Genomic DNA, 13,272 nt, shown 5'->3' on the forward strand with positions numbered 1-13,272 from the left:
AAATCCAAATAACAGAAAGAAGAGAGAGAAAGTGAGTGAGAGAGAGAGAAGGCCCCGACAAGAGCAGGGAAGGGGAGCTTCTCAGCAGAACTCCCCATCGCACATGATTCTCAATTCCACACTCCATTAACAGCCAATACAATCTGGCCACCGCCACCACCACCACCACCACTACCAGCTCCAATTTGCATCCTCCACTTGTTTTCACCGTAAGTTTCTTTTCATTCTTCTCCTTCTTTGGCTCCTTTGGGCATTGCCATTGTGAGAAAATTTTTAACCTTATATAGTCCTAGATACCCCTTTGTATTCAACTTTTAAGAATTTTGATCTAATTCTGAATGGGTCTCGTTGGTCCAATGAATTAGATCATTATTAATGTGCTATGGGGATTTGTCAACGGAAATGGGTTTAATCATAAGGTTCAGATTTAATGGTAGATCTAAGGTTTATTTATATTTACATAAAATTTGTGTTTTTCAGGCAATTCGATCATTTAATGTTATATGTTTGGAGTTGTGTTATGGATACATCTGAATTGATTTCCGTCCTGAAATGGGTTAATTTTGTCACAGTTACTATTATTTTGGCGTGCAACGTCTTTTCCTTTGTTGTGATCTTTCATGTCCCAGTGTGGTCCTCTAAATAATGCCTTCAGATTTCAAAGTGCACCCATGAATTTTTCAGCTTTTGGTTAAAGGAACCAAATTCTCATTCATAATCTCAAACCTAACATCAGTAAATGAGTGGTTTTACTTATACAGCTCTTTGTTGTTTTTTTCCTCTTCTCGTTTTTAAACCAAGACAAGGGGAGTTGCTGGATTTACTTGGTAGTGGAAACTTAAAATGTTATTGCTGGTTGTAGATATAGATACTCTGTTATTCTCTGCTACTGATCTTTTCTGTGGCCTAAACATTCTGTGCCCTTATTAAGGATAAGGCATGAAAACATTGTCCAGTTACTATATTGATGGAGTAGTCAGTGAGTCAATTTTTAGGGGAAATTGTATGTGTACTTTATATGGTCTATTTATAGATATTAACTAGGCGTACTACCTGCGTTGAATTTTTGATTGTGTTAACCCTGCTTTTAAAACCCTTATCACTCTCCTGATTGTCTCTTTCAACATATTGTTTTTCCTAGGGCTTTCGTTAATCTCAGTGTTCTTCTGGTAAATGTCAAGCTGGTTCATTTGGAAAAATGGGACATCTAAAGATGCAGATGGAAACTGGTATCAATGCAATAGAGGATCAATCTGGGTATACTAATAGAAATAGTATAGCATGCATGATCAATGCTGAAATTGGCGCTGTTTTGGCGGTCATGCGAAGAAATGTTAGATGGGGGGTTCATTATATGGCAGATGATGACCAATTGGAGCACTCTCTTGTTAAGTCTTTAAAGGAATTAAGGAGGCAAATCTTTTCATGGCAAGGTCAATGGCATTCCATCAACCCAGTCTTGTATCTCCAGCCTTTCTTGGATGTAATTAAATCAGACGAAACTGGTGCACCAATCACAGGTGTTGCTCTCTCATCTGTTTACAAGATCTTAACCCTTGATGTGATAGATCAAAACACGGTCAACATTGAGGATGCCATGCACTTGGTGGTTGATGCTATCACAAGTTGCAGATTTGAGGTGACTGATCCTGGATCAGAAGAAGTGGCATTGATGAAGATATTACAAGTTCTTCTAGCATGTGTGAAATGTAAAGCATCGGCTACGCTGAGTAATCAACACATTTGCACCATAGTAAATTCTTGTTTCCATATAGTTCATCAAGCAGGAACCAAAAGTGAGCTGTTACAGCGGATAGCACGGTACACTATGCATGAACTTGTAAGGTGTATATTTTCTCACCTTCAGGATATTGAGAACACAGAGCATTTGTTGATAAATGAGAGCTCTCCTTTAAAACAAGAGGTATAGGATTCCTGTTACTTTTGGGTTGCATTTGTCACTTTTTCATGCAATTTTTTGTCACTTGCTGGGAGCTGTAAAAATTGAATGGAAAAAAAGTAGGAGTTTTGCTTGGAGAGAAGATTTTTATTTATGCTGGATTTTTGTTTGTGCTGTTCTTTGTAATCTGCAGCTTAAAAAACTGTGAAATTGTTCAAAAATGAAATCTTCCTTAACTTATTTAATCCTCCCTCCCCTCCTCTCCTCTTAAAAAAAATTTATTCACTCTGCTTACATTATAAATCTTTTTAGTTTCCAATAACTTGTTCACGACAAATTTTATGCTGTTTGACCAGTTAATTATGTTTGTGGATTGGGTCTATAGAATTGCATAAAATGGACTTAGATCCCTCTTGCTGCTTTCCCTTCAGATGCAGCACAGCAAAAATAAGAAAGGGTCTATTTGACCTAGAAATATTTTGTGGCTTGTGGATTGTCTGGAACTTACTAGGAAACAAGGAAAAATCCTTTAAAAAGTATTTATTTTGAAAATGTTATTTGTATAACGAAAGACAATATACAACTATGATTGACACCCAGCTGTTCTGTAGCACTTTCATGCATCTCCAAGAAAAGGAGAAAAGAAAACAAAGTAACGTAGTTACTGATTTTCAAAGTCAGGACATGCATAAAATTGTAATTTTAATCACTGGTTTATTTATTTATCTTCAGACCAGTGGACAAAACAATGAGAACACTGTATTTAGCAGACTGTTGGAGAATGGGAGCCAGAATTCTTCATATGATGGTGAACCACTAGGAATTTCTTCCGGTATTGCAAGTGCTGTAACGTCAACCGTAATGGATGAAAACTCAGCTTTTGCTAGCAATGGCAACGAGACTGATCCACATGAATTACAGCTTATGTCTGAACCATATGGGGTTCCCTGTATGGTGGAGATATTTCACTTCCTGTGTTCTTTGTTGAATGTTGTTGAGCATATGGGAATGAATCCTAGATCAAACACAATAGCATTTGATGAAGATGTGCCTCTTTTTGCCTTAACTTTGATCAATTCAGCCATAGAGTTGGGAGGACCTTTCTTTCGCCGTCACCCAAGATTACTGAGCTTAATTCAGGATGAATTATTTCGCAACCTTATGCAATTTGGTTTGTCAATGAGCCCTCTTGTACTTTCAATGGTGTGCAGCATTGTTCTCAATTTGTATCATCATCTTTGTAAGGAACTCAAGTTACAGCTGGAAGCATTTTTTTCTTGTGTAATTTTGAGGCTTGCACAAAGCAAATATGGGGCTTCATATCAGCAACAGGAGGTTGCCATGGAGGCCCTTGTTGATTTTTGCAGGCAAAAATCATTCATGGTAGAGATGTATGCTAATTATGACTGTGATATAACTTGTAGTAATGTCTTTGAAGACATTACTAACTTGTTGTCCAAAAGTGCATTTCCTGTGAACAATCCGTTGTCTTCCATGCATATTCTTGCTTTGGATGGTCTTATTGCTGTCATGCAGGGAATGGCTGAAAGGATAGGCAATGGATCTGTAAGTTCCGAGCGTTCTCCTGTGAATTTGGAACAGTATATTCCTTTCTGGCTGGAAAAATGTGAAAATTATGGTGATCCAAATGATTGGGTTCCTTTTGTCTTCCGAAGAAAGTACTTCAAGAAAAGATTGATGATAGGGGCTGATCACTTCAATCGTGATGTTAAGAAAGGCCTTGAATTTCTCCAAGGAACACATCTTTTACCTGATAAACTTGATCCCCAAAGTGTTGCCTGCTTTCTCAGATACACTGCTGGGTTGGATAAGAATCTCATTGGTGATTACCTAGGAAATCACGATGAGTTCTGTGTTCAGGTTCTTCATCAATTTGCCAGAACATTTGACTTCCAAGGCATTACCTTAGACAAAGCCCTGCGTATATTTTTGGAGACTTTTAGGCTTCCTGGAGAATCACAGAAGATACATAGGGTGCTCGAAGCTTTCTCTGAGAGATATTTTGAGCAATCACCAGATGTTCTTGTTAACAAGGATGCTGCTCTCGTGTTATCCTACTCAATTATAATGCTTAATACGGATCATCACAACGTTCAGGTAAAAAAGAAGATGACAGAAGAGGATTTCATCAGGAATAACAGGCTTATTAATGGTGGGAATGACCTCCCTCGTGAATTCCTGTCAGAGATTTATCATTCCATTTGTAAGAATGAAATCCGCACAACCCCTGAACCGGGTTTTGGATTTCCTGAAATGACCCCAAGTCGGTGGATTTCTCTAATGCACAAGTCCAGAAAGACTGCTCCATTTATTGTATCTGATTCCAGAGCAGACCTTGATTATGATATGTTTGCCATATTGTCAGGCCCAGCAATTGCTGCCATTTCGGTGGTATTTGATAATGCTGAAAATGAAGAGATATATCAAACTTGTATCGATGGATTCTTAGCTGTTGCAAAGATATCAGCTCACTATCATCTTGCAAATGTAATTGATGATTTGGTTGTGTGCCTTTGCAAGTTCATTAGCATTTTGGATCCATTCTCAGTTGAGGAATCTGTCCAAGCCCTGGGAGATGACACAAAAGTAAGAATGGCACTTGAGACAGTTTTTGCTATTGCAAATAGCTATGGTGATTACATTGGTGCAGCAGGGTGGAGAAATATTCTTGATTGCATCTTAAGATTGCACAAGTTAGGCCTTCTTCCTACTCGTTTGGTGAGTGATGCAGCTGAGGAGTCAGAGCTTTCTGCAGAATCCGGACATGGAAAACCTAATTCCAACTTGCCGTCATCAACTCAACTTCCATCTGTTAGTACTCCAAAGAGATCATCTGGACTGATGAGTAGGTTTAGTCAACTCTTATATCTTGGCACTGAAGAGCCTAGATCAGTACCAACTGCAGAAGAACTTGTTGCTCATCAGCAGGCTGTACAAATAATTCAGAAGTGTCACATTGATACTGTATTCACTGAGAGTAAATTTCTGCAAGCCGAATCTCTATTGCTGCTTGCAAGAGCACTCATTAATGCTGGAGGTCAACCTCGAAAAGGTAACAGCATCTCTGGGGATGAAGATACTTCAGTTTTCTGCCTGGAGTTACTAGTAGCAATCACATTGAATAATAGGGACAGAATTGGACTTCTATGGAAGGATGTTTATGAGCACATATCCAATATTGTTCAGTCAACTGTGACGCCTTGCGTACTGATAGAAAAGGCCGTTTTTGGGCTTCTAAGGATTTGCCATCGCTTACTTCCATACAAAGAGAGCATTGCTGATGAACTTTTGAGGTCCCTGCAACTTGTCTTGAAACTTGATGCTCGGGTTGCAGATATATATTATGAGCAGATTACTCAAGAAGTCAGTCGGCTTGTAAAGGCAAATGCTTCTCATGTCAGATCTCAGTTAGGATGGCGGACAATTACATCACTTCTTTCCTTCACTGCTCGGCACCAGGAATCGTCTGAGGCTGGATTTGATACACTGCTGTTCATTATGTCTGACGGGGCCCACTTGCTTCCTGCAAATTATGTTCTTTGTGTCGATACTGCAAGGCAGTTCGCTGAGTCCCGTTTAGGACAGGTAGAACGGTCTGTGGTTGCGCTAGATCTTATGGCTGGTTCTGTCAATTGTTTAGAGAAGTGGACTAGTGATGCTAAGCTGGCAGGAAAAGATGAGGAAGTGGAGAAGATGTTGAAGGACATTGTGGAAATGTGGTTGAGGCTAGTGCAGGGAATAAAGAAGGTATGTTTGGACCCAAGAGAGGAGGTTAGAAATCATGCTCTGTTGTCTCTACAGACATGCCTGACAGGAGCTGTTGGGATTCATGTCCCACCTGATTTGTGGTTACAGTGTTTCGATCAAGTGATTTTCACTGCAGTGGATGATCTGCTTGAAATCGCTGAGGAATACTATCAAAAGGAATACCGGAACATGGAAGGGACACTTATTCTTGTGTTGAAGCTCTTGTCTAAGGTTTTCCTCCAGTCACTCCCCAAACTATCACAATTGACAGATTTCTCAAAACTATGGGTCGCTGTGCTAGATCGGACAGAAAAATATACGAAAGCAAAAATTAGGGGAAGGAGAAGTGAGAAGCTTCAAGAGCTTGTGCCTGAGCTCCTGAAGAACACTTTGCTTGTCATGAAATCACAGGGCATACTTTTACCGAGCAGTGGCGTGGGTGAAAATAGTTTGTGGGAACTGACATGGCTACATATGAAGAATATTGCTCCATCATTGCAGTCTGAGGTGTTCCCTGCTCCAGAGCTTCAGCAGGCACCGCATAAACAGATTGAAGCCGTTGACGCAAACACTTCTGTTTCTTCAAATGAAACAGTGAGCCAAGATGGTGCTGGTGTTGGTTCCTAGGCTACCTGAGTTGGCTTTTTCAATGCTTGCCGCTACGAACCCGCAATATCAGTCCTTGATAGGTTTTCCTGTTTCTATCTTGGGTTGTTTGGGTTCTGAAGCTGATTCTGCATAATGTGATAGATATTGGAACTAGTTAATGAGGCCAAATATGAGAATTAAAGTTGCCTGTGATTTTGGTATTCCTCTTGAACTAGTGGTAATAGAATAGTGGGAGTTTTGGTTGGAGATACATGTTATATAAATATAGTGCTTACCTTCCCTTCCCTTCCCTTGTTGAGTGCTTGTAAAGATGAGAACTCTTCTTTGTTGCAACAAGTACACAGGAAATTATCCTCAAGTATTACTGTCTTGCTAATTTGACAGATCTTGAGATTTATGTTTCCTCTTGGCTCTAGCTAGTAGCTGCTACATGTATGTTACTCGGTATGATAATGTTGCAAACGACACAAGTTTTGAATTGATAAAGGAATATTAAATCATTCAATCAATATTAGCGATTAGGACTACTTTTTTTTAATTCCAAATCTTTAGCCAAATGCCCTAAAAAAAATACTTATTGGCTAAATTTATTAAGATATTGCAGTTTCATTCACCTTAGTGACAATATGAATGCTTGATCGTTTGATGTCTCTTAGATTACTAATTTTTATTATGTAAACGGTCTTATTATAAATATGATACATGATAAGATATAATGACACTATTTGATTTTTGTAATCAATCCTGTTTAGTGGATAAAAACTGTTGTTATTGGTGTACTAATTTTGATTATGTATGATTCGATCAAAAAATTTAAAAATAATTAATTTTTAGTTAATTTGTTCTTTTATTTCAGAATTATTCTTATCTTAGAATCGCATTTGAATTTATTTAAAAAAAAAAAAAAAGAAAGAATGACCACTTGAAAAATCACCTCATATTGATACAGGTCAAAATAAAAAATAAAAAAGCAACATGAAAACAGTGTATTTCAGCAATTTACTGCTAAAAGCCTAAAAGAAAGCATGATCAATGGACAAGATAAAAGATAAGAAAACCTTCTTATTATTATTTTGTACGTAATAAAATTAGAGAAATAAAAAAATACAATACTTGTGTTCGACTTATGAGTTTTTTAATTTTGATATGGAGTGATTGTTGGTATATAGCATGGTTATGAAGATATATGGTGTTTCACCGAGCTGTGATGGCTGCGCCGAGCAAATCGATCGGACTGATAGGGAAACTGTAATCGAATGGTTCGATTTCAGTAATTGGATGGTACACAAATCGGACCGTCCAATTTGCATACTGAATCCACGTGGCGCGCATGCAGCGGACTCCTGGTTGACTTCGTTGCTTCCTATACCCCATTCGAGTGTCACCCCCTTCCAGCAGCCATCATTTTCACTCTCATATACTATCTCTATTTCTGCTTGCTCTCTAACCCCACAACCATCTTCATTTTCAACCACTGTTGGACCACAGAGCAGCCGAAAAAACATTTAAATACAATGCCAAGAAGACCAAAAATTAAAGAAGTGAACAGTCAGATCTTCACATTGTTAATTATCTTGGACATCTAAATTATGTAAATTTTTATTTTTTAATATTTTAATTTAATAAAAATAATAGTGATAATATTTGATTTTAGTAACAATATTATAATAGTACTAAGTAGAGATTACACATGTATGTATGATATTGTTACTGTTAGGTGGTAGAAATAGAGATTAAAATAGAATTATTTAGTTTTTATAAAGTCTCTGAATAATTTTAATTAATAATATGGTATGTTTTGATTTGGAATGAAATTTATGATTATTGATTAATATGTTTTGTAATGAAACCAATTTATAAAATCTGTAGATATTATTATTATTATTATTATTATTATTATTATTATTATTATTAAATAATAATAATAATAATAATAATGTTAGAGGTTAAAAGAAGAAAATATATATATTAGTTTTATAAATAATTTATCATTACTGAAATTATTCTAGTTATTTAGTTAAGGTTAATTAAATTTTGTTATAAGCTAATAAATATGAATGTAGGATTTTTGTGTAACAGATTTACTATGTATGTTTGAAATGCAATTATACTGGTAGTTATAACGGAAATGTGATATTGTAGGATTCACGGATGTTGATATGTGACCATTTAAAGTCGTTGGATTCGTACAACCAAATTGTTGAGGGGCATTTACAGGAGATTGATTTTTATCATGTTTTTCAGATTGGAGTCATCCAATGTCAGTCAGCAATGATTAATGCTTTAATCGAGAGATGTCGGCCTGAGACTCACACATTTTATTTTCCGATTAGTGAGTGTGCTGTGACGTTGGAGGATGTGGCGATAATTCTTGGTCTGCCGACAAATGGTCTTTCGGTTACAGGACCGACCATGAGTAGTTTTGAGGCCTTGGAGGCCGAGTGCTTGCACCAGTTTGGGGTTGCACCGAGGAAGATGGACTGTAGAGGAAGCTTTATAAAATTGACGTGGTTTAGGGGTTTGAAAGATCTCATAGTCTTGAATGATGATATTCACATTCAGAGGTACGTAAAATGTCACATAATGTTGTTATTTGGGACAATTCTATTTGGAAACAAGTCGGTTGCAGCGGTGCATTGGAAATTTCTGCCTTTGCTCCGTAACTTCGCTGGGATCATACAGTTTAGTTGGGAATCGGCATGCCTCGCACACTTGTATAGATCATTGTGTAGGGCAACTCGTGTCGACTGTAAGGAGATGGATGGTCCACTGACACTTTTGCTTACTTGGGCTTGGATCTGTCTACCATTTCTTGTGCCGATTTTCGGCAATCTCCGAGTGTTTCCGATTGCAAACAGGTAAAATGAATTACTTTATGCCTTGAAATAAAGACTAGAAATTGTATTTTATTTTTTACAAGATAAGTTAACTAAGAGATTGTCTGACGACAGGTGGCGTAACTAGGATCGTGAGAATCAACAGCAACAACCACCGGCACCGGCATCGCCACAACAGGAGGTTGAGTATTTTACACCATATGTTCCTCACACGCATCCGTCGGATTATTTTTCACCATCAGTCCCGTTACATCAACAGTATTGGAGTGGTCCACAGTTTGAGGCATGGGGAGCAAGCTTCATTCAGTCGGTTACTTGGTTTCATGGCTCCGGAGCCAGGTCACTCACATTCAAGTAATTATGATGACATTCCCACCGACCAGTTGGCACATCCGGGTGGTATTACTCCAGTTAGGAGGTTATTAGATTCGAGACCTCGAGTTCGCACTTCCTCTGATAATTCTGGAGGTAGAATGTCTGTTGACTCGAGTAGGAGTGCTGATGCCACAGGAGGGATTATACAGAGTGGAAACCCTAGGCATATTCCAATGAGTCTAATTCAGAAGAGCAATAAGGCAGTTGATGATGAGACTGATGACTACCTAATAGACCATCCGGATAGTGATGGCGACCATGAGGACGACGATGAGGATGAGGATGAGGATGAGGATGAGGATGAGGATGAGAAGGACAACAACGATGTCAATGATGAGCCGACCGGTCAAGATGATGAAGAAGCGGGTCATCTTAGGCCGACCTTTGGCTATCCGTCTGAGGAACGGATTGCCAACGAATCGAGGTCCATGATAAGCAGCTCATGTTGTAGGATTTTTCAGTGGTCTAAACCTAGTCCTGTATACTCTTCGAACTTGGTCCATCTTGTATACGTCATGAACGTACACTTGCCAATCCGACCGCTGATTTGCACAACAAGCAAATACATGTCGACACGAAATTCGGTCAACCTGGAATTCACCACAGTCGCACTGTTGTCAGCGTAGGTCAACTGCATACTTAACCCCACTAGGCATCTCACGTACTTCAAAGACTTCATTTTCTCTGTCAAAGCAACTAACCAGTATGTTTCCCGATGCTCATTGATTTGCATGCAACTTGGAGGTCACCAGCTCAGAGAACACATGTCCAGCATTAATTCAAGCCTCAGCCTCGGCTCTTTTCCTAGTGAACAACTCATTCAGTCTGTAAAATGTAGCCTTAACAAGCGCAGTGACTGGGAGATTGCGTGCCCCCTTCAAGACGGAGTTGATGTACTCCACAAGATTGGTGGTCATATGACCCCATCGGTATCCACCATCAAATGCCAAAACATACTGCTCACGTGGGATCCAGTCAAGCTAGTTGGTGTAAGCCTCACCCCGTTCGCGTAATCGTTGATAGCGCATCTGGTACTCCCGAATCATCCTCAAATATCCTATGATAAAAAACATTCAACTATGAACAACGTTCTATTTAATTGTATTTACAATAACAATATAGTTCCTTTTATTCAAACTTACCGATATTGATGATAAGCTTCCGCAGGTAAGGTGCCTTGAACTTCCTCAAGAAATTTGACTCAATATGCCAGATACAAAACATATGAAAAGCTCTAAGAGGAGACCAAGCCCCATTACTACGAGCAATAGCTGGCCTGATGGAATCGTGTCGATCAGAGATAAGTCCTACACCATCACGTGTCACCACATGTTGAGCAAGTTACTTAGAAAAAAGTACCATGCATCAGAAGTCTCTCCTTCCACTATGGCAAATGCAATAGGCACGATATTGTTATTGTCATCTTGTGAGACTGCAACCAACACACAACCCTTGTATTTTTCATACAAATGAGTCCCGTCCACCTGCACTACTGGCTTGCAGTGTCTGAATGTCCTAATACAAAGGTAATAACTCTAGAAGACTCGATGTAGTACACGGATATCAGGAACCAAATCATCCCCCTGGTACGCAGGCATTGTTTCAAAGTGAACCACTGCTAGCGGCTCCTTGTGACACATTGTCTCAAACCGTATAGGCAAAGCTTCGTACGATGCTTCCCAACCTCCGAAAATTGACTCCATCATCTTCTGCTTTGCTAACCATGCTTTGCGATAACTGATGGTGTAGTTAAACTTCGACTGTACTTCCGCAATGACTGATTTCACCTTTATAGATGGGTCAACCTCTACCAACGGCTTAATTGCTTCTGCAACTGTCTTGGAATCCAGTTTCGAATGGTCTTGAGAAATAGTAGATCTAGTACAAGTGTGACTACCATTGTACCTCCTTATCTCCCAGCAGTACTTTTTCTGCATTTTGGTAACCCTGATTAGCCAATCACAACCTGCGCCATATTGTATACATTTAGCATAGTGTCGTCGGTTTTGACTCATACACCCGATAGTCTACACCTCTACGAATGGTATAATCTTTCATTGCCTTGATTATTGCCTCCCTCGAACTGAATTCCATTTCCACCGTAAATTTACCATCCACCACAGCAGGAAGCTCTGCTACAATCACATCGCAAGATATATATTTTCATAAATAATCATTAAATATATATATCTTAATAGTCTATATTTTAGGTATTTTATCTACATAAAGAACTAGTAAATCTAATCCATAATAAAGAACTATTAACTAATAAAGTAATCAAATGCTATGATCACAAATTATAATCCACAGATCACGTATATTACTCATCTGATCTTATTGATCTACTACTTTAAACTATCACATAGCTATCTTTCTTTACATACCTACATTCATAGTACTGTCAACTTCATCTGCGTCTTCACCTGAACCAACAATCTCATAGTTATTTTCAATTTTCTCCTCGCTATTACTATTATAATCTTCCAATTCAATATTTCGGTCTGCTTCAGATTGCTCAAACTCAATGTACAACTCGATGCATGACATTCGGTAGCGATTTTCAAAATACATTGAAAAAATTTCATGCATGCTCGCTTCATCTGTCACGTATTTGGTTTGAAATTGAACGAACCCACCAAACACAGATAAATGATACCTGTACAAAATACACGATACTCTCCTAGATACTTGAGAATCTATCTTCTCACAAATTAGACCTTTTAATTCCTCAAATGACAATGTGAACGGAATAACAACATCTAATGAATTTTCACATACAAATTGAACTCCCTCGTATGTTTGTAATAAAATCTATCCATAACAATATATTTTCAAGATAACTCTATCATCCATGATAATATACGTATATTAAACACTCAATCTCACTATTATTTTTTCTGAAAGAATGGAGGAGAAGAATGAGAGAAGAGAAAGAACATGATCTGAGATTTGAAACTCACGATGAAAAAGAAGAAGTTGAAGTTCTATGAAATTTTGGTTTATGTATGCATAAATAAATAAATCGGACGGTCCGACTGCCTACTGCTATTTCAATTTTTTTTATAGAATATAAATCGGACCGTTCAATTAGTGTTCTCTCAAATTAAAAAAATTTTCCAAACTAAAAAATCGGTGGATCCAATTTTAATCAATACCAACTTTTGCTTCACACAAATTGGACCTGTTTGATTTGTGTTCCTCTCTCTCTCCAAAGAAATCGGACGATCCGATATCTTTCCTCTTAATTTCAAAAAGCAACACCATCACAACAGTGTATATCCTCCCAAAACTCTATAATCCAGCGTAACTGACACCGGTGAATCATATAAAAAAAGAGTAAAGTATTGTTTTTGTCCTCAACGTTTGGTGTAAGTTCTATTTGTGTCTCTAACGTTTAAATCGTCCTATTTGTATCCTTAACGTTTATAAAAGTGATTCAATGTTATCCTACTATCAATTATACTAACAAATCAGATTATATTTTTCAATTATTCTCACTTAGATATATTCATTCTCAATTATGTCTCATTTGGATATGTTCGATTTTAATATTATACCCCACTATTTGTGTTTAGATTTAATTATGTCCCTAGAAAAGTGAATTATGTAAATGTTGTAGGAATTAGTTTCAACATTTGATCGGCTATTTTTTGGAGTAGATCATCGATTCTATCCCAGACATTTGTTTTCTAACTTCAAGAAGAGATTTTTAAAACTCAAACTAAAGCGCTCATGATGTGTAATTGATGGCAGGATAACATTGAATCACTTTTACAAATGTTA

General features: G+C 37.8%; 1 protein-coding gene across 1 annotated transcript; it reads left to right on the forward strand.

Moving 5' to 3' along the window:
• On the forward strand, positions 1–6,782 carry LOC107631291 (ARF guanine-nucleotide exchange factor GNOM). The gene is made up of 3 exons (XM_016334692.2): positions 1–209; positions 1,142–1,924; positions 2,633–6,782. The coding sequence occupies exons 2-3, from the start codon at positions 1,199–1,201 to the stop codon at positions 6,293–6,295; spliced, it is 4,389 nt and encodes a 1,462-aa protein (XP_016190178.1). The 5' UTR covers positions 1–209; positions 1,142–1,198; the 3' UTR covers positions 6,296–6,782.

Source organism: Arachis ipaensis, chromosome B03 (genome assembly GCF_000816755.2).
Source record: "Arachis ipaensis cultivar K30076 chromosome B03, Araip1.1, whole genome shotgun sequence".
Classification (NCBI taxonomy): Eukaryota; Viridiplantae; Streptophyta; class Magnoliopsida; order Fabales; family Fabaceae; genus Arachis; species Arachis ipaensis.